Source organism: Humulus lupulus, chromosome 7 (assembly GCF_963169125.1).
Source record: "Humulus lupulus chromosome 7, drHumLupu1.1, whole genome shotgun sequence".
In the NCBI taxonomy this organism is placed as follows: Eukaryota; Viridiplantae; Streptophyta; class Magnoliopsida; order Rosales; family Cannabaceae; genus Humulus; species Humulus lupulus.
This window is the reverse complement of record NC_084799.1, coordinates 173,830,113-173,843,957: the sequence shown is the minus strand read 5'-3', so window position 1 is coordinate 173,843,957 and position 13,845 is coordinate 173,830,113. Positions and strand designations below refer to the sequence as shown.

The 13,845-nt window shown below is 32.0% G+C and overlaps 1 protein-coding gene across 3 annotated transcripts; it reads right to left on the bottom strand.

Annotated features, from left to right (window-relative positions):
- Positions 1 to 1,010: 1,010 nt before the first annotated feature.
- Positions 1,011 to 13,692, bottom strand: LOC133788840 (protein IQ-DOMAIN 5). Of its 3 annotated transcripts, none has more exons than XM_062226459.1 (8): positions 13,513 to 13,692; positions 12,550 to 12,666; positions 10,548 to 10,618; positions 7,818 to 8,060; positions 6,427 to 6,654; positions 3,641 to 3,754; positions 1,912 to 2,401; positions 1,011 to 1,579 (listed from the first exon to the last, which is right to left on the bottom strand). In XM_062226459.1, exons 2-8 carry the CDS (start codon positions 12,563 to 12,565, stop codon positions 1,425 to 1,427), a joined length of 1,317 nt encoding a protein of 438 aa, XP_062082443.1. In that variant the 5' UTR covers positions 12,566 to 12,666; positions 13,513 to 13,692; the 3' UTR covers positions 1,011 to 1,424. The 3 variants fall into 3 exon arrangements, with proteins under 3 accessions (XP_062082443.1, XP_062082445.1, XP_062082444.1); XM_062226461.1 differs by having other exon boundaries at positions 10,548 to 10,665; positions 13,513 to 13,691; XM_062226460.1 differs by lacking the exon at positions 13,513 to 13,692 and adding an exon at positions 13,088 to 13,229.
- Positions 13,693 to 13,845: the final 153 nt, after the last annotated feature.

Here is a 13,845-nt window from a genome sequence, read left to right as displayed (position 1 = left end):
TATATGATGAAGATGGGAGAGAAGTAAAAGGGGATGGATCTGATTTTTTTTTTCTATCTTCATATTTATGGTAACTGGTTATCTTCCCGTTCTTTGTGTGTATATTTCTAGGGAAACTTGTTACATTCACGTTCTTTGTGTGTATATTTCTAGGGGTTACTGGTTACCTTCACGTTTTGATGTGTGTGTATATTTATGGGTTATTTATGGTAACTGGTTACCTATGTTACTAAAATCATAGTTACTTTTTCTTTTTTTAATGAAGTGTTCTTCCTCTTTTTCCTTCAAATTTGATGCTTATTTTCATATTTAATATGAGTCGTCACCCCTCTTATGGCAGAAAGTTACTCCTCTCGGGATAACTAGTTACCTCTCCTGGTACATGTCATTTAACCTAGCTCTAGGATTTTTCTTTTACATAACTGTTAAAGATCAATCAAGTAACTGGTTACCTAACCCAAGATTTGGAAAAAGAAATGTGCAATCTAAAAGAAATGTTTATAACAAATAAAAAATAATTTTAAACACAATTCATATTACAAAAAAAAATTGCAAAACTAAAGAAATATTTAATATAAAATTAGTAATATAAAAATAATATAAAAAAACAAATAAGTTAAAAAAATAACAATCAAATTACAAACATACCTTTCCATATTAATAAAACTTGATTAAAAATAAAACTATGACATAAACCAACTTTTATACAAAAATATAGTAAATTAAGTAAAAATTCTTACAAAAAGTCGTAAATTAACTTTTTTTGAAAAAAAAATTCATATTTTTGCATACTATTAAAATTCTCATATAAAATGTAATTTTCCCCTATTATTTGTGTTGGTCATAGAATTTTTGAAACGGTATATAAATTGACTTCGCATACCCTTAAACTAGACAATAAATTTTCCATAGAAAAATCCCTTAATCTCTTTACCTACAAGTAGTTTTTCTTTAAGAAAAGAAAAAAAAAAAAATCCACGCTTGTGGCAGTGTAGACAGGGCAGGGAATATATAGGTAATCACCACTAAAATTCTCATCTCATACAAAAATTTGTATCCCAAATCCTTGATGCAACATAAGTACAAAAAAAAAAGTACACTACCAGAGAGGGAAAACAACTTAATTAATATTGAGACAGACAACTCTGAAATTTTTACATTTGAAAAATAATAATATAATATGCATAAATATAATCACATAATTAACACCACAAATATACCTGGTCATCTCACACTAATACTAGCTATTCTTGTGACAAGCCTAATCCTCTTGACACTGCTGCAGCTAAACCACTTAATAAATTTGTACAGAAGTGAATGTAATGTGGTTGAATCCTCTTATGGTAGCTCAATATGTACAGCCTCAAACAGTGGCATCTAAACCAAGAATAGCCGGAGATTATTTTTCTGGGGGATATTTTAAGCTACGGATCCATAGTTTGCAGGACAGGTTTTGAAGGAGTTAGTTCCTCTCTTCCATTAGGTTTCGATCTTTCCTTCCCAGGCTTCTGAGAATTGGGTGTACCTTTAGCAGCAGTTCTATTGAGTTGTCTGGCTGCTTCAGCACCAGAACCTCCCCCTGATCCAACCAAAAGCAACAATTAAACAGACAAGAACAGGAACTAAAAGTATAGATTATATCAAAAGGAAACCTAATGAATGTCATTATGTCACTTCCATCAATGTTCATGAGCAAGTGACTTAAGATATGGGAATATGGAACACTGGTTGTTATGATTGGTATGTTCTATATCAAACCAGATATGCTTCTCAGGACACAAGTGTGCAAGAAATGAAAACATCTTTACCTCACTGTCATACTCAGTATTGTCAACTCGAATTTGGAGAGTGGGAAAAAGCCAATTACAACAGATATGTATGTAGAGAGAGAGAGAGAGAGAGCAAACTCACTGTTATTTGGTAGAGACAACCTCTTCTTTGCTTGTTTATCAGCTTGTGTGGATCTCTCTTTTGGATTGCTTTGAGATCTCGAACTAACAGCAGGTTTTGAGTTTCCTTCTGTCGTTTGATCTTCTAAATGTGGCTTGGATTTTGGCTTGGAATGTTGTGTGTTGGATGCCTCAACTATGGTTGCTGATTTGCTGGGCGATGAACTGCAACCATCAGAATGAGCGCCACCAGTTTTCTGGTGCGAAAGATTTGAAGGCATATTTGTTGTAAATGGCTTTTTCCCAGCAGATTTTAGCTGGGATTTGGTTCCATTTTTCCCCTCAGCTGACCCATTCTCTCCTACCATAACTCCATCTTTAAGATTAATATCTAAAAATCGGTTTTCCCAAGGGCGAACCGCCATCCATCTCTCCAACCAGTTCCAACCCCAGCTGCTTTTATCTGGTTCAAATCCAGAAGGAGCAGCTTGTTGTCTGGATCCTGCTTGCCACTGCAGACAGACAATAATTTAAGCTCATTGATATAATGTATACGTCAAATAATAATTGCAAAAGGTAAACAACTCTGTATTTGTTTTAGCATTTTCACTTATGAAATTGTATAAAAGAAGAATAAGGTACAATGTAATCCGATTCACAATTGAATATTATAACATTTATGATACAGAATTCGATATAAAAAAAGAGAAAAAATAAATAAATAAAACACTAGAGAGATAGAGAGAAAGCAATCCCCGTGCAAAGAGATAACAAATAAATAAATAAAACCCCAGATCTTTAGTTAGAGATGCACATAGAAGCCTGATGCCCAAAACTATCCTACAATCATTCTCAGTTGTTGCATTATCCTTGAAAGTTCATCTACTTCAGCTATAAGAATGATGCTAAAGTGCAAATGCAGATAATTTCCATTCCTAACTTAATTACATCCCAGGCATCTTAGAATCATCCACAAAAAACCTAATTATCTTAATCAACAATTTCAAAGAATGGTGACAGCAGAGAAACACATGATCTACACACACCAAGTAGGGGCTGATGGAAATGGACGTCATTATTGCAAGGCACGAGAATAATTAACCTCTGTAAGTAAAACTGTAAAACCATGGGAAGGTATATTAACTTTCAAAACGATTTCTTATACCTATTCCGGGAGTACATAACAAGCATTGTACCCAGGAAACTAATTCATAGAAGATTGGAGCACATAATAACTTGTGACATATAGCTAGGCATCTAAAAATAGAGTTCAGAATGTTGTAGATCCAATGGAATATACCTTTGACCATTTACTTCCCACCCCTTTTTTTATTTGTTTAATATTGTTTTTTCTGGCAAGATTGAGTTAGTCCATTCTTTATACAGACTTAACCTATTCAAAATTTAGAACATTGTGATTCAAAAGCCTAAAACAACAAATTCTTACAGTTAAAGGTAAGAGCTGGCTACAGAGTTTGGTAGGTAAAACAGGGGTGCAGCAAAATACCAGCACACTTGCCACTCAATATTTCATCAATGTCCTAGTATAACACCCCATCCAAAATCGAATACAAAATGAAGAACAAGTTCATAGATAACAGTATACAGAAAGAAAATATATATATATATATATATATATATATCAAAACCCTGATATTAGTAGCACTAAATCAATTTATGCACATTAGGGTAACATTTAGCAAAACAATATTTTACTGCTCATACAACTGAAAAAGGATTGGCCTCCTAACCTGGTGAGCCAAAGCATATGCCATTGCTCTTTCTCGCTTAGCTGCGGCTTCCTGTCTCTTTAACAACTTCGTTTGAATCTCTTCAACAGATCCGACACTGTCACACCAACCTTCCTGCACCACAGAATGATGTTGCGTAATATGATTAATTGATAGACCCATCATTCGTTTCAAATATGTTAGAAGGAAGACTCAGTTGAGTGTGTACTTTGTAGTTGTGCTTGTGTAACTAATAGATAGGTGGCTTAGTGTGTCTGTTGGGGGTACATTTGTGAGCTGGCATTAATTGTACTATAGATAATGACTCAAGGGAAGTAAGTATACAATATTCAGCTGTTAGTTTCCACTTGTTTGGAAGTGAGGGAACTATCAAATTAACCTGCACCATTCTTGGGTTTTGATTTGAAGATAATCCCATTTAATAGTTTACAAAAATTTGTCCAAATGACCACAAATTGGAGAGAGAACCCTCGAATTAACCTGTACATACTTTTAAGTTACTTGTATTCAAAAGAAATGTGGTTTGCTTCTAGAAGGTTTGAAGTTCAAGTCCTAGACTACATGCATAGTAACTATAGTTTCTAGTCTCCAAATATTATGGTTAGGCGGTGAGCCTAGTTTCAAAAGAAAATTGTAAATTAAATTTTTTTTCCCTCACCAAAATGGTATAATTTTGATACTTAATTTTGAACTAAGGGAAAATTTGTCTTTTTCAACAAGGGTAATTTGATAATAGTCAGAGGATGATTATATTTACACCCAATAATATATATAGGCACCCCATTTATTAAAAAAATTAAATTAATTTATTTTTCAAATTTTATTTTTACATTTTATCTCAATTTTTTTTTACGATCTTTAATTTAATTTTTATGTTAATTTCAATAATTTTATTTTATCTTGTTTTCTTCATTTTCTACAAAAATAATGTATAATTTTTTATTTTTTTTTTTACTTTAACAAGTTTTCTATTCTTTTTTTGTCAAATATTTAAAATATATTTTATTTATATGTATTTTTTAAATATAAGAAAGAAGAAAAAAATTGAGTATAATTTAAAAAATATATATTTTATATTAATGTTTAATAAAAATGGGATGTCTTAATCAAATTTTGGGTGTTAATATGATGCCCATAGTCAAATTAGAGAATTTTTATAACATAAAATATAATCAGGTTTTCCTAATATTTTTCAAATATACAGGTTTTCAGTCAAAATTTAACAAAATACCAAGTTTTATATGATAGTCATCTGCATTTTACATAATCTATCATGTCTTTTTTCTTACGTATGAAATCAAAAGTTACTAGAAACGAGGTAGGAACCTCCGTAGTCACTAATCACAGTCAATGAATTTCAACCGTTGGATAGTTTGAAACCATATTGAAGAATGTCAGTGCATAAAAATTCCTTATACATGTACATACCAACAAACACATACATATAAATGTTTCTTATTCTTTGTACATACATACAAATATAAAAACTAGTGGGGAGAGACATATGCAAGGCATGTGCTGCAATATTTTAATTTTTAAAATATAGTTTGAAGCATCAAGTTGTTATAAAAAGTTGTTTCTATCTATTTTTAAATGTGTTCTTTTGAAAAGAAAAAACAAAAGCAAAAGGGAGAGGACATTGTGATTCAGCTATTTTTATTTTATAAATAGAGTCATGGAATGAAAATTTAACTCAAATGCCCTATTGATAATGGCATTAATTTTTTTTTCATTTTAAAGACTTTTAAGATAGCATTAGCAAGCAAATGAATGAACAAAAATAAAAATAAACTATACTGATTTTGATCGATTTTTTTAAAAGAACTAATATATTATTAGTATGAATATAAAAAATGCTTCTTAAAGCAAAAGAAATCATCAAGAAATATCGATATCTTACAATGAGCATGCATAAAAATTTCAATAAGTAAAGGAACATGAAAGTATAAACGAGCGATTTATAACATTTTTACAAATTTAAAGAGCCAATAGCTTGTTTTAAATCTAATGATATAATGTTAAATATTACTGTTTTGTAAATTCAAGTATCTAATTGCTAACTTTTTTTCAAAGGGTATTTAATTAATCACAACAACTTCAAAAGTAAGCATGCCAACTATATAACAAAATTTGCAAATGTATTTATATATTTAACAAAATTTGTTATATGTTTTTACCAGTTTTGAGTTAAGAATATTTAATTCAAATTTTTCAACAATAAAAAAAGGAAAAAAAAATCATGCAACGAAACAATTTGGTCCAATAAAAAATTGACTATTCAAACAATACAACTGATTGAGCGAATTCAAGAAAATATATCATATAAGAATAAATAGAATTGAGAAAAAAATTGTTGACTTAGTGGTGAACTTTTTTTTTTTTGGAAAAAGAAATTTTGTTTGTCAGAATCTTGCTTTCAGTCCACCTATTACAGTAGTAAGTACCTACATCATCCAGAGCTAAATATCACCTATCAAATATAAAAATATATGCAACTATATATTTGGAAAAGTGTGATTCTATTTTATGTAAGTAAAAGACAAAACAAAGGAAAATGTTAGCATAAAATGAATTTTTTGATGAATTTCCTAATAAAGACATCGCCGAAAAACAAACCAATAGTTTGAATTTAAAGGCATCCTCTGACTAGAATTAGTCATCTTAGAAAGTAATCTTCACATGTAGGAATATCTTACGGCAAGAACAGAGACCATGAGATTTTTCTTTCTTGTCAACAGATTATATCATCAGTGTAACTAATAACACAAGCACAAAATGTCACTTACTTCTATTTCTCGGACATGTGCTTCATTTTCAAGTTGTTGTTGAAGTTTTTGTTCAACTGTTTGACTTTCCAATGCCATACGAACACGCCTTGCTCGCACACGAGCTTGAACTCTAACTAAAGCTTGCATACAGCGAAGAGTTATGGCAGCCTGTTTTCTCACTGCATGACCTCTAACAAGAGCTTGAAGTCTCACCAACCCTTTCAAAGCTCGTAGAGCTCTTCGAGCCTGAAATATTTAACCAAAAGATTAGAAGATGATCACAACTGTCGGACAGATTTTCTTATAACGCTTCAATGATTTCTGCTCCATGTTAAAAGCATATCTTACCCTAATTTATTGCAAAAGAAAAAGAAAAAAAACATGGATGAAATTTTGTGGACAGAATATTCTGAAATCTTTACACATTTGATCATTTCAAACTGTAAGACAGAATATTCTGAAATCTTCTGACTTCAACATCAGACTATTCTTGCAGGGTGGTTTCCTATTATGACTAAATGAGATTAAGTTTTGTTTCCCTAATTCATTTCTCCAATTTTCTTTTTTCTTTTTTCCAATTAGGTACATGTGTTTATTATTGAGCCACCAAGTGTACAAGGCCCTGTACATGGCCAAGCACAACGTGTGGATGCTTATAATAACCTCTTACTAGCACAAGGAGCTAGTGATGACCATGCCACACACCTCACTACATCATGACTTTAGGTACAAAAAAAGAGCTACTTCTGAAGAACTGTTCAAAAATAGTCATTTGTGCATAATCAAATATCAGGTCAAACAAATTTAATTACTATTTTTTAAGCACCATAATTCCTAAAATTCCCAAAAGCTTTACTCCCTCCTGATTTTTTTAACCTTTTGTTCAGTTTAATTACTGTTACAGCATGTATATAGCTGTCAATTAGTTATCAATTAGATTAACTGTAGAGATCCTAATTGACATAGTTTCCTAAGTTAGCTATACTAGTTTGTATATAAATATGTATCATTTTTTCAATGAAAAGTAAGAGAACACAATTCTTTTCACCGCAGATAACATGGTATCAGAGCATTAGGGTTCGAATTTAGGATTTTCAACATTGAGATTTTCTTTGGGTTTATAAACACAAATTAGGTTTTGTGTCTTTTAGGGTTCTATTTCGGAAACCTTATACAATCTCAAGCACCGATTTCACTTTTTACATCTGATTTATGTACCTATTCGTGTGTCTGTAGAACAAGGCCCTACTTTAATTAAATATATTTTATATTTGAATCATTATGCTTATTCCTATCCATCCCTCACATTATAGAATATCAACTTTTTATTTTGATATATCATAATAAAGATGCATCAACCAGAAGAAAAGAAAGAAATAACAAGATAATTTAGAGTAAAAATCTCATACCAGAAAACCACGAAAAGCTGTTTGAATTCGTATTGCAGCCCATTCTTCCCTTACATTCAGCTGACTCTGTGCTGTATCATGTACTGGAAGTGAACTAGAAGGGGAACCAGCTGCATCGGGATTTATTTGAGTGCTACTATCTTTAACTGCTGGAGCAGCATTTGGATTCGAATCACATTGAAGTTTGTCACAGTCAAATTCAACAGAATGCTTTCTACGGTGACGAGACTTGCTACCAGCCCTCTATGATAATGGAAGAACAAGAAAATTAAATGGAATCACAATGATACTAGTAAAGTAGAATTACACTAACACGACAAGTGTTATAAGCAGAGATGTGTTTAGCCAAATGAAACAAAATTTTCAACAGATATCATTAGTCATTACACTTGTCATGTCTTGTTTAGCAAAGTACTTCAGCAATAAGTGTTATGCAACAAACCCTGAACATCTGTCCATTGGAGTATACAGTTTTCTGAAAAGAAGGGGGTTACCGATTGCAATTACCCCAAGCACCTTGGTTGAAGGTTCTCCTAGTTGGAATTTCCATTTTTTAAGAAATTAAAGTAAGAGAGAAGTTCCTCAATTTAGGGAGTGATGAACTCCTTCAATGGGAGGTCTATTTGTACGGGATTAAAAGAAAGAAGAGAATGGGTGTTAGATCCTTCAGTTTCTTGTTCATGTAAATATTTTATCTTTTTTATAACGGTAATTGTATTAGAGAAGGGGAAAATTTACAAGTAGTGATTAGGAATCTTCTTCAAATACAAAAAATGATATGGGAATATCTTGGACTGGTTGGATTACAACCAAATGTGCCAATCACTAAGTTGAAGAAAGGAGATAGGGGTGTTCATGGTTTGGTTTGGTGCGGTTTAGAAGAATTTTGAAACCAAACCGCTCATGCGGTTTTTTCAAAATGAAAAACCAAACCAAACCATTAAAATTAAAAAACCAAACCAAACCAAACCATAAATAAATGGTTTGGTGCAGTTTGGTTTGGTTTTAACCATATAACCAAATTATTAAATTTTTAAACTTTTTTTATTATAAAATAATTAACTAAATAATTGTATTTAAATAATTATAATAATTTTAGCTTTACTTTTAAGACCATAAAAGTCTACAAGAAGCTTATTGTCTTTGTTGTTGTAAGTGTAAGTATTTTGAATCATTTTATAGAAGTGAGAGAAAAAAAAATGTTTACTTTCTAGACAATGTGGGACTTTACATTTTTTTTTAGTTTTCGAAACTTGTGCATGTATTAAATACTACTAAAAACATGTCCTAAACAATTAAATTGTTTGGTTTGGATGGTTTGATAGATTTTACATTAACTTAAGTGTAGGGGTTCAAACCTTTGAACCATCATTTCTAAAAACTATTTTTTCAGAAAAAATCACGGTCCGGTTTGGTTTAATTGGTTTTAAAAAATTAGAAACCATGACCAAACCATTAAAGTTGAGCGGTCCGGTTAAACCGAACCATCGAAAACGATTTCACTGGTTACGGTTTTTGGCGGTTTGGTGCGGTGCGGTTTGGTTCCAAACCACGGTTTGCGGTTTATATGAACACCCCTAAAAGGAGAGCAATTTAAATCCATGGTGCTAAAACCCCAAACAGCTACCCAAATTATTCTTTTTATGTGGAAAGCCTTTTAAGATCAAGGTCTTTGGATCGCTAGCAGATTTGAATAGGATTAATATGCTTGGTAAAATTAAAAAGCCGAAGTCCTTATCAAGCTCATTTTCCAGATTTGTGTGTTCTTTGTAAAAAGATTCTGGGACATTGAATCACATTTTTGTGCATTGTGAGTTTGTAGCATCCTATTGTCAATGTTTTTGAGAGAACTTTAATTGGAATGGGTTACTCCAAGTTGTTATGGCTCAAAATTTTGTTGGGATTTCTAATAAGAGGAATATAATTAAGAACTGTGGAGCGTAAGCGGTTATGTGGGCAGTTTGGCTGGAAATAAATGATAGCATTTTCAAGACAAGGAGAAATCTCTGGTTTACATTATGGAAAGGTGAAATTTTGGGTGGCAGTTTGGCTTATAAGTGTGGAAGAATTTGTAACTTTTCTTTTTTCTGATATGTTGAGTTGAGACTGGGAGGTTTTTCTTTAATTTAATTCTGTATTGAAATTTGTTGTTGCTAAGTTTTCAGATGCTTACTCTTGTAAAGTTTGTTCTGGCGTGGCTTGTTAATCACATAAACTCCTTTTGTTGTAATGTTATATTCAACATATAATAATAATATACAATAGTATCGTGTCTTTTCAGAAGTACATCAAAAAGAAAAAGTGAAGGAAAAAAACAAGCACACATACAAAAATGTATTGAGATTACAATTAAATATATTCTTGTTTACCAATGAACCTTCAGACTTTTTTTTTTTTTTTGTAGAAATTCTAAATAGAGCTTTTGTCAAATATATTTGGAGAATACAACTCTTTCGCATGAGAGTAGCTTAATTCAAGAGAATAAATTAAATAGAAGCACCTAATTTAATTTATACTAGCCAACTCATCCCATGTGCTGCAAAAGCTAGAAAGGGAAAATTGTACCAATTGTGGATTCAACTAAATTTGTCAGCAAGATAAAAGCTCAGAAGAACTAGCTACAGCAGAATGTGTAGAAAACAAGAATACATACATAAGATTTATTCATGAAACAATGTATAAAGCAATTAGAGCTAGAAATAAAATGTTGAAAAACAAAATGATACATACATTTTCATCCTTTTCTGAAGACTGAGATTTTTCTGATTTCTTCAAACCAACCAATGCTCTTATCCATTTCCCTGAGACACCCATATTGGCAATTACTCAAGCTCAATTGAAGAAAGATCTGCCAGAGAAGTATAAAATCTGTTTCAATCGTATTCCAGAGCCAAGGGAGAAAACACAGAGGAACGGTTGAAAAGGGAAATAATTATCCTTCATGATAGTTTGCTAATCTTATTATTGAAGTACTATAATATTCCAAAGAAGGCACCCTCAATAAATTACTGATGAAGAAGAAAAAAATACTAAAAAAGATATCACACAACCCCTAATATGTTCATCAGGGCAGGCTTTGGTTATGGACAGATCTGGTCCAGAAACCATTCATACTCAACCATTAAGTAAATTGTAACAGAGTAACAAATCCCCTTATGTTATTTTATCACATATTACATGAACTATGTGGAATGGCTTCTTCTGAACTAGTAGCAAAAACTCCACATTGGTTAGTTGAGCTATCTGAGGTAAAAATGAAGAAGAAAATGCAAGTTTTGTGGCTCTAGAGAAACTTTACACTGTGATGCTCAATGCCATTCAAGCAGAAATTTTGCAGACTTTTACCCAGATTAAATAAATCTTTATTTAGTTGACTTTGAAATGCATTAAAAGTTGGCTATCAAGGTAGGTTCCTGCTATTAAGGTTTCACAACCTGCACTAAAAATTCACGACTTCTGTAATTAGCATTGAGTGGCCTCAGAAAATCAGTTCACTGTCACATTAAATGTAACAAATCTCGGTTTGATAATGTATTAAATGTGGTACATTGTCTGTAGCCTGATCAAGTGATCGTTGGAGATAACAATTAACAAATCACCCAAAAAAGTGGCAGAATCTTCATTGCAGAACACAATAAGGTTATTTAACATGCAATTAGTAACTTGAAGTAATAAGTACACTTAATAATGCTTGAGGACCATTCGTTTACTCTATTAATGTTAGTTTAATCACATCACATTATTAACTATAGCTTTCAAATATTGACCATTAATTACTTGCCTCCAAATTAAATATCTCTTCTGTGTCAAATCAGCTATTTACTTAAATTTACCCTCTCCCGTATTTATTTATTGAGAAGACTCTCACGTGTTTATTTACATACACATTTCCATTCCATACTCAATTGATGATTTGTCAAATGTTAAGAGGTGAGATAGAGAAGAGTAAAGATCTCTATTCGTTCTATATTTGCATGTTCTTCTATGTTATACTTCCTTTCAACATACAAACTTGAGTGTGTTAGGTGTGTGTTGTGTGTAAGAAGTGCGGGCTAATTTAACAAATTGGTAACTGCCAACTTTATCTTACTAAAACTTATAGATATTCATAGAAAGCAACGAAAACATGGATTAACATGTAATCAAACCTCGGAGATTGGAGTATAAAATCCGGTTGACTGATATACAGATTGTTTTCTTATTCTTTCTGATTTTTCTAGGGAGAAAAAGTAGTGTAGACTCCTATTTCTGATATTTTCCATTTTTTTTCCTAATTTTTCCTCTTAACCAATTGATTGGTTTCCTTTTCTTTTGAGGAGGAGTTCTCCACACTCTACATAATCATTGTAACCCAATTTTCACAAATCCATAGAACTAATTTTCCTTCAATATTTCTTCTATCTTCACAATAATTAACCCGTCAACGGCCATTACTAAGTGTATCAGATTCAATCATTAATGAAGCATTTACTCAAATCTTGAAAATGAGGGAATACATGAAGAGAACATGATACTACAAGATATTTAATGTGCACCCCAACTGCTGGACACACAGCAAAGAAGAGTGAAAATAAAGATTACCATTAACTAGTTACCTATTTGAACATGATCAAACAAGTGAAAAATGCATATAATTAAATTGGACTAAATTTTTTAACTTTCGCAATGCTTTTAAATCCGACCTAAGGCTGAAAAAAGTTGAGATAAAAATTATCTTTACTGGAAGACAAACCTCTCAGTAATGACATCCAACTGAGCTCAGGTACTATAAAGCAATCACTTCGGCTACAAATAGCTGCCAGGAGCACAAACTCTCAAATTTCTTTGCAACCTCCTAGCATCTAACAGACTGCAAAAAGAGAAAATAATCCAGTAAGATTCATAATCCTGCTACAAGAGTGAAAAAAATTCAAGGCAAAAGTGTAGCCATGAAATGCACGAGAGCAAAATATCAAAGACAAATGATTCATGTTGACAGACATTATCCTATTAATTCACCTTGACAGAAAGTTTCTAAGTAAACCACGTGTCTTTGAACAAGGTCCAAAAAATTCTTTTAGATAATATTCAGACAAAAAAAAAGGAAAAAACAAAAAAAAATTAGCCCAATCATGGCATGCATGCCACAAGACTCATCTACTAGCATAATCCAAATTACAGAATAGAGAACTATAGATCTCATAACCTCCAGAAAAAATAATAAAAAGAACTCAGGAAAGTTCATCAAAAACCCAAATAAACAGAGTAAAGAAAAACTTCAATAAACTCACATTCTGGAGAAAACACAGTTGCCATTATGGAAAATCCAAACGGAAGATTACTTTTCAAACCAAAATCAGATCAATGAGAGCCATTCCAAGACCAAACTATGTAAAACCCATGAAACCTAAACTAACACTATAAATTTCAAAAAGACAACGAAATTCAAAATTTTCTAAATTTCCCACTAAAATGCCTCGCTCAAACATCGAGAAAATAAATAGGAAACTCACAATACACTTTTAAAGAGACTTTATATAAAAAGAAGCTCAAAAGCAAGTTACAGTGGACTGAAAAAACAATGCAGATCCATGGATCAAAAAGTGAATAAGCGAAATTCACCTGAAACTTTATATGTTTATACAAAGAAAAAGGAGTAAAGACAGTGTGAACTGAATCAACACAGAACCAGAAACAATGGTGAGCTAAAGCTAACCTTTTGGAACCGTTGATCTACTAATTAGTCAACGAAGTCAACATCTCATTCTCCAACTTTCTTTCATGAACGAAATTCAATCTTTGAGGATCAGAATTTGATTTGATGTGATTCAAAACTCGCCAAGGAAATGTGGCTACGAAGTTTGTGAGCTGATAAAGTTGAAGCTGAGGGAGATTGAAGACGGGCAATGGCTAACGTGCGCGGGAGGTGTAATGTAACATATATTTTGGTCTGGGAAACGACATCGTATGACTTGCAGACTGACGTGTCGACGTGTCGTTGTCACGCATGAGTCAATCACGGGAATGCCTTTTCACCCACCGAACCGTA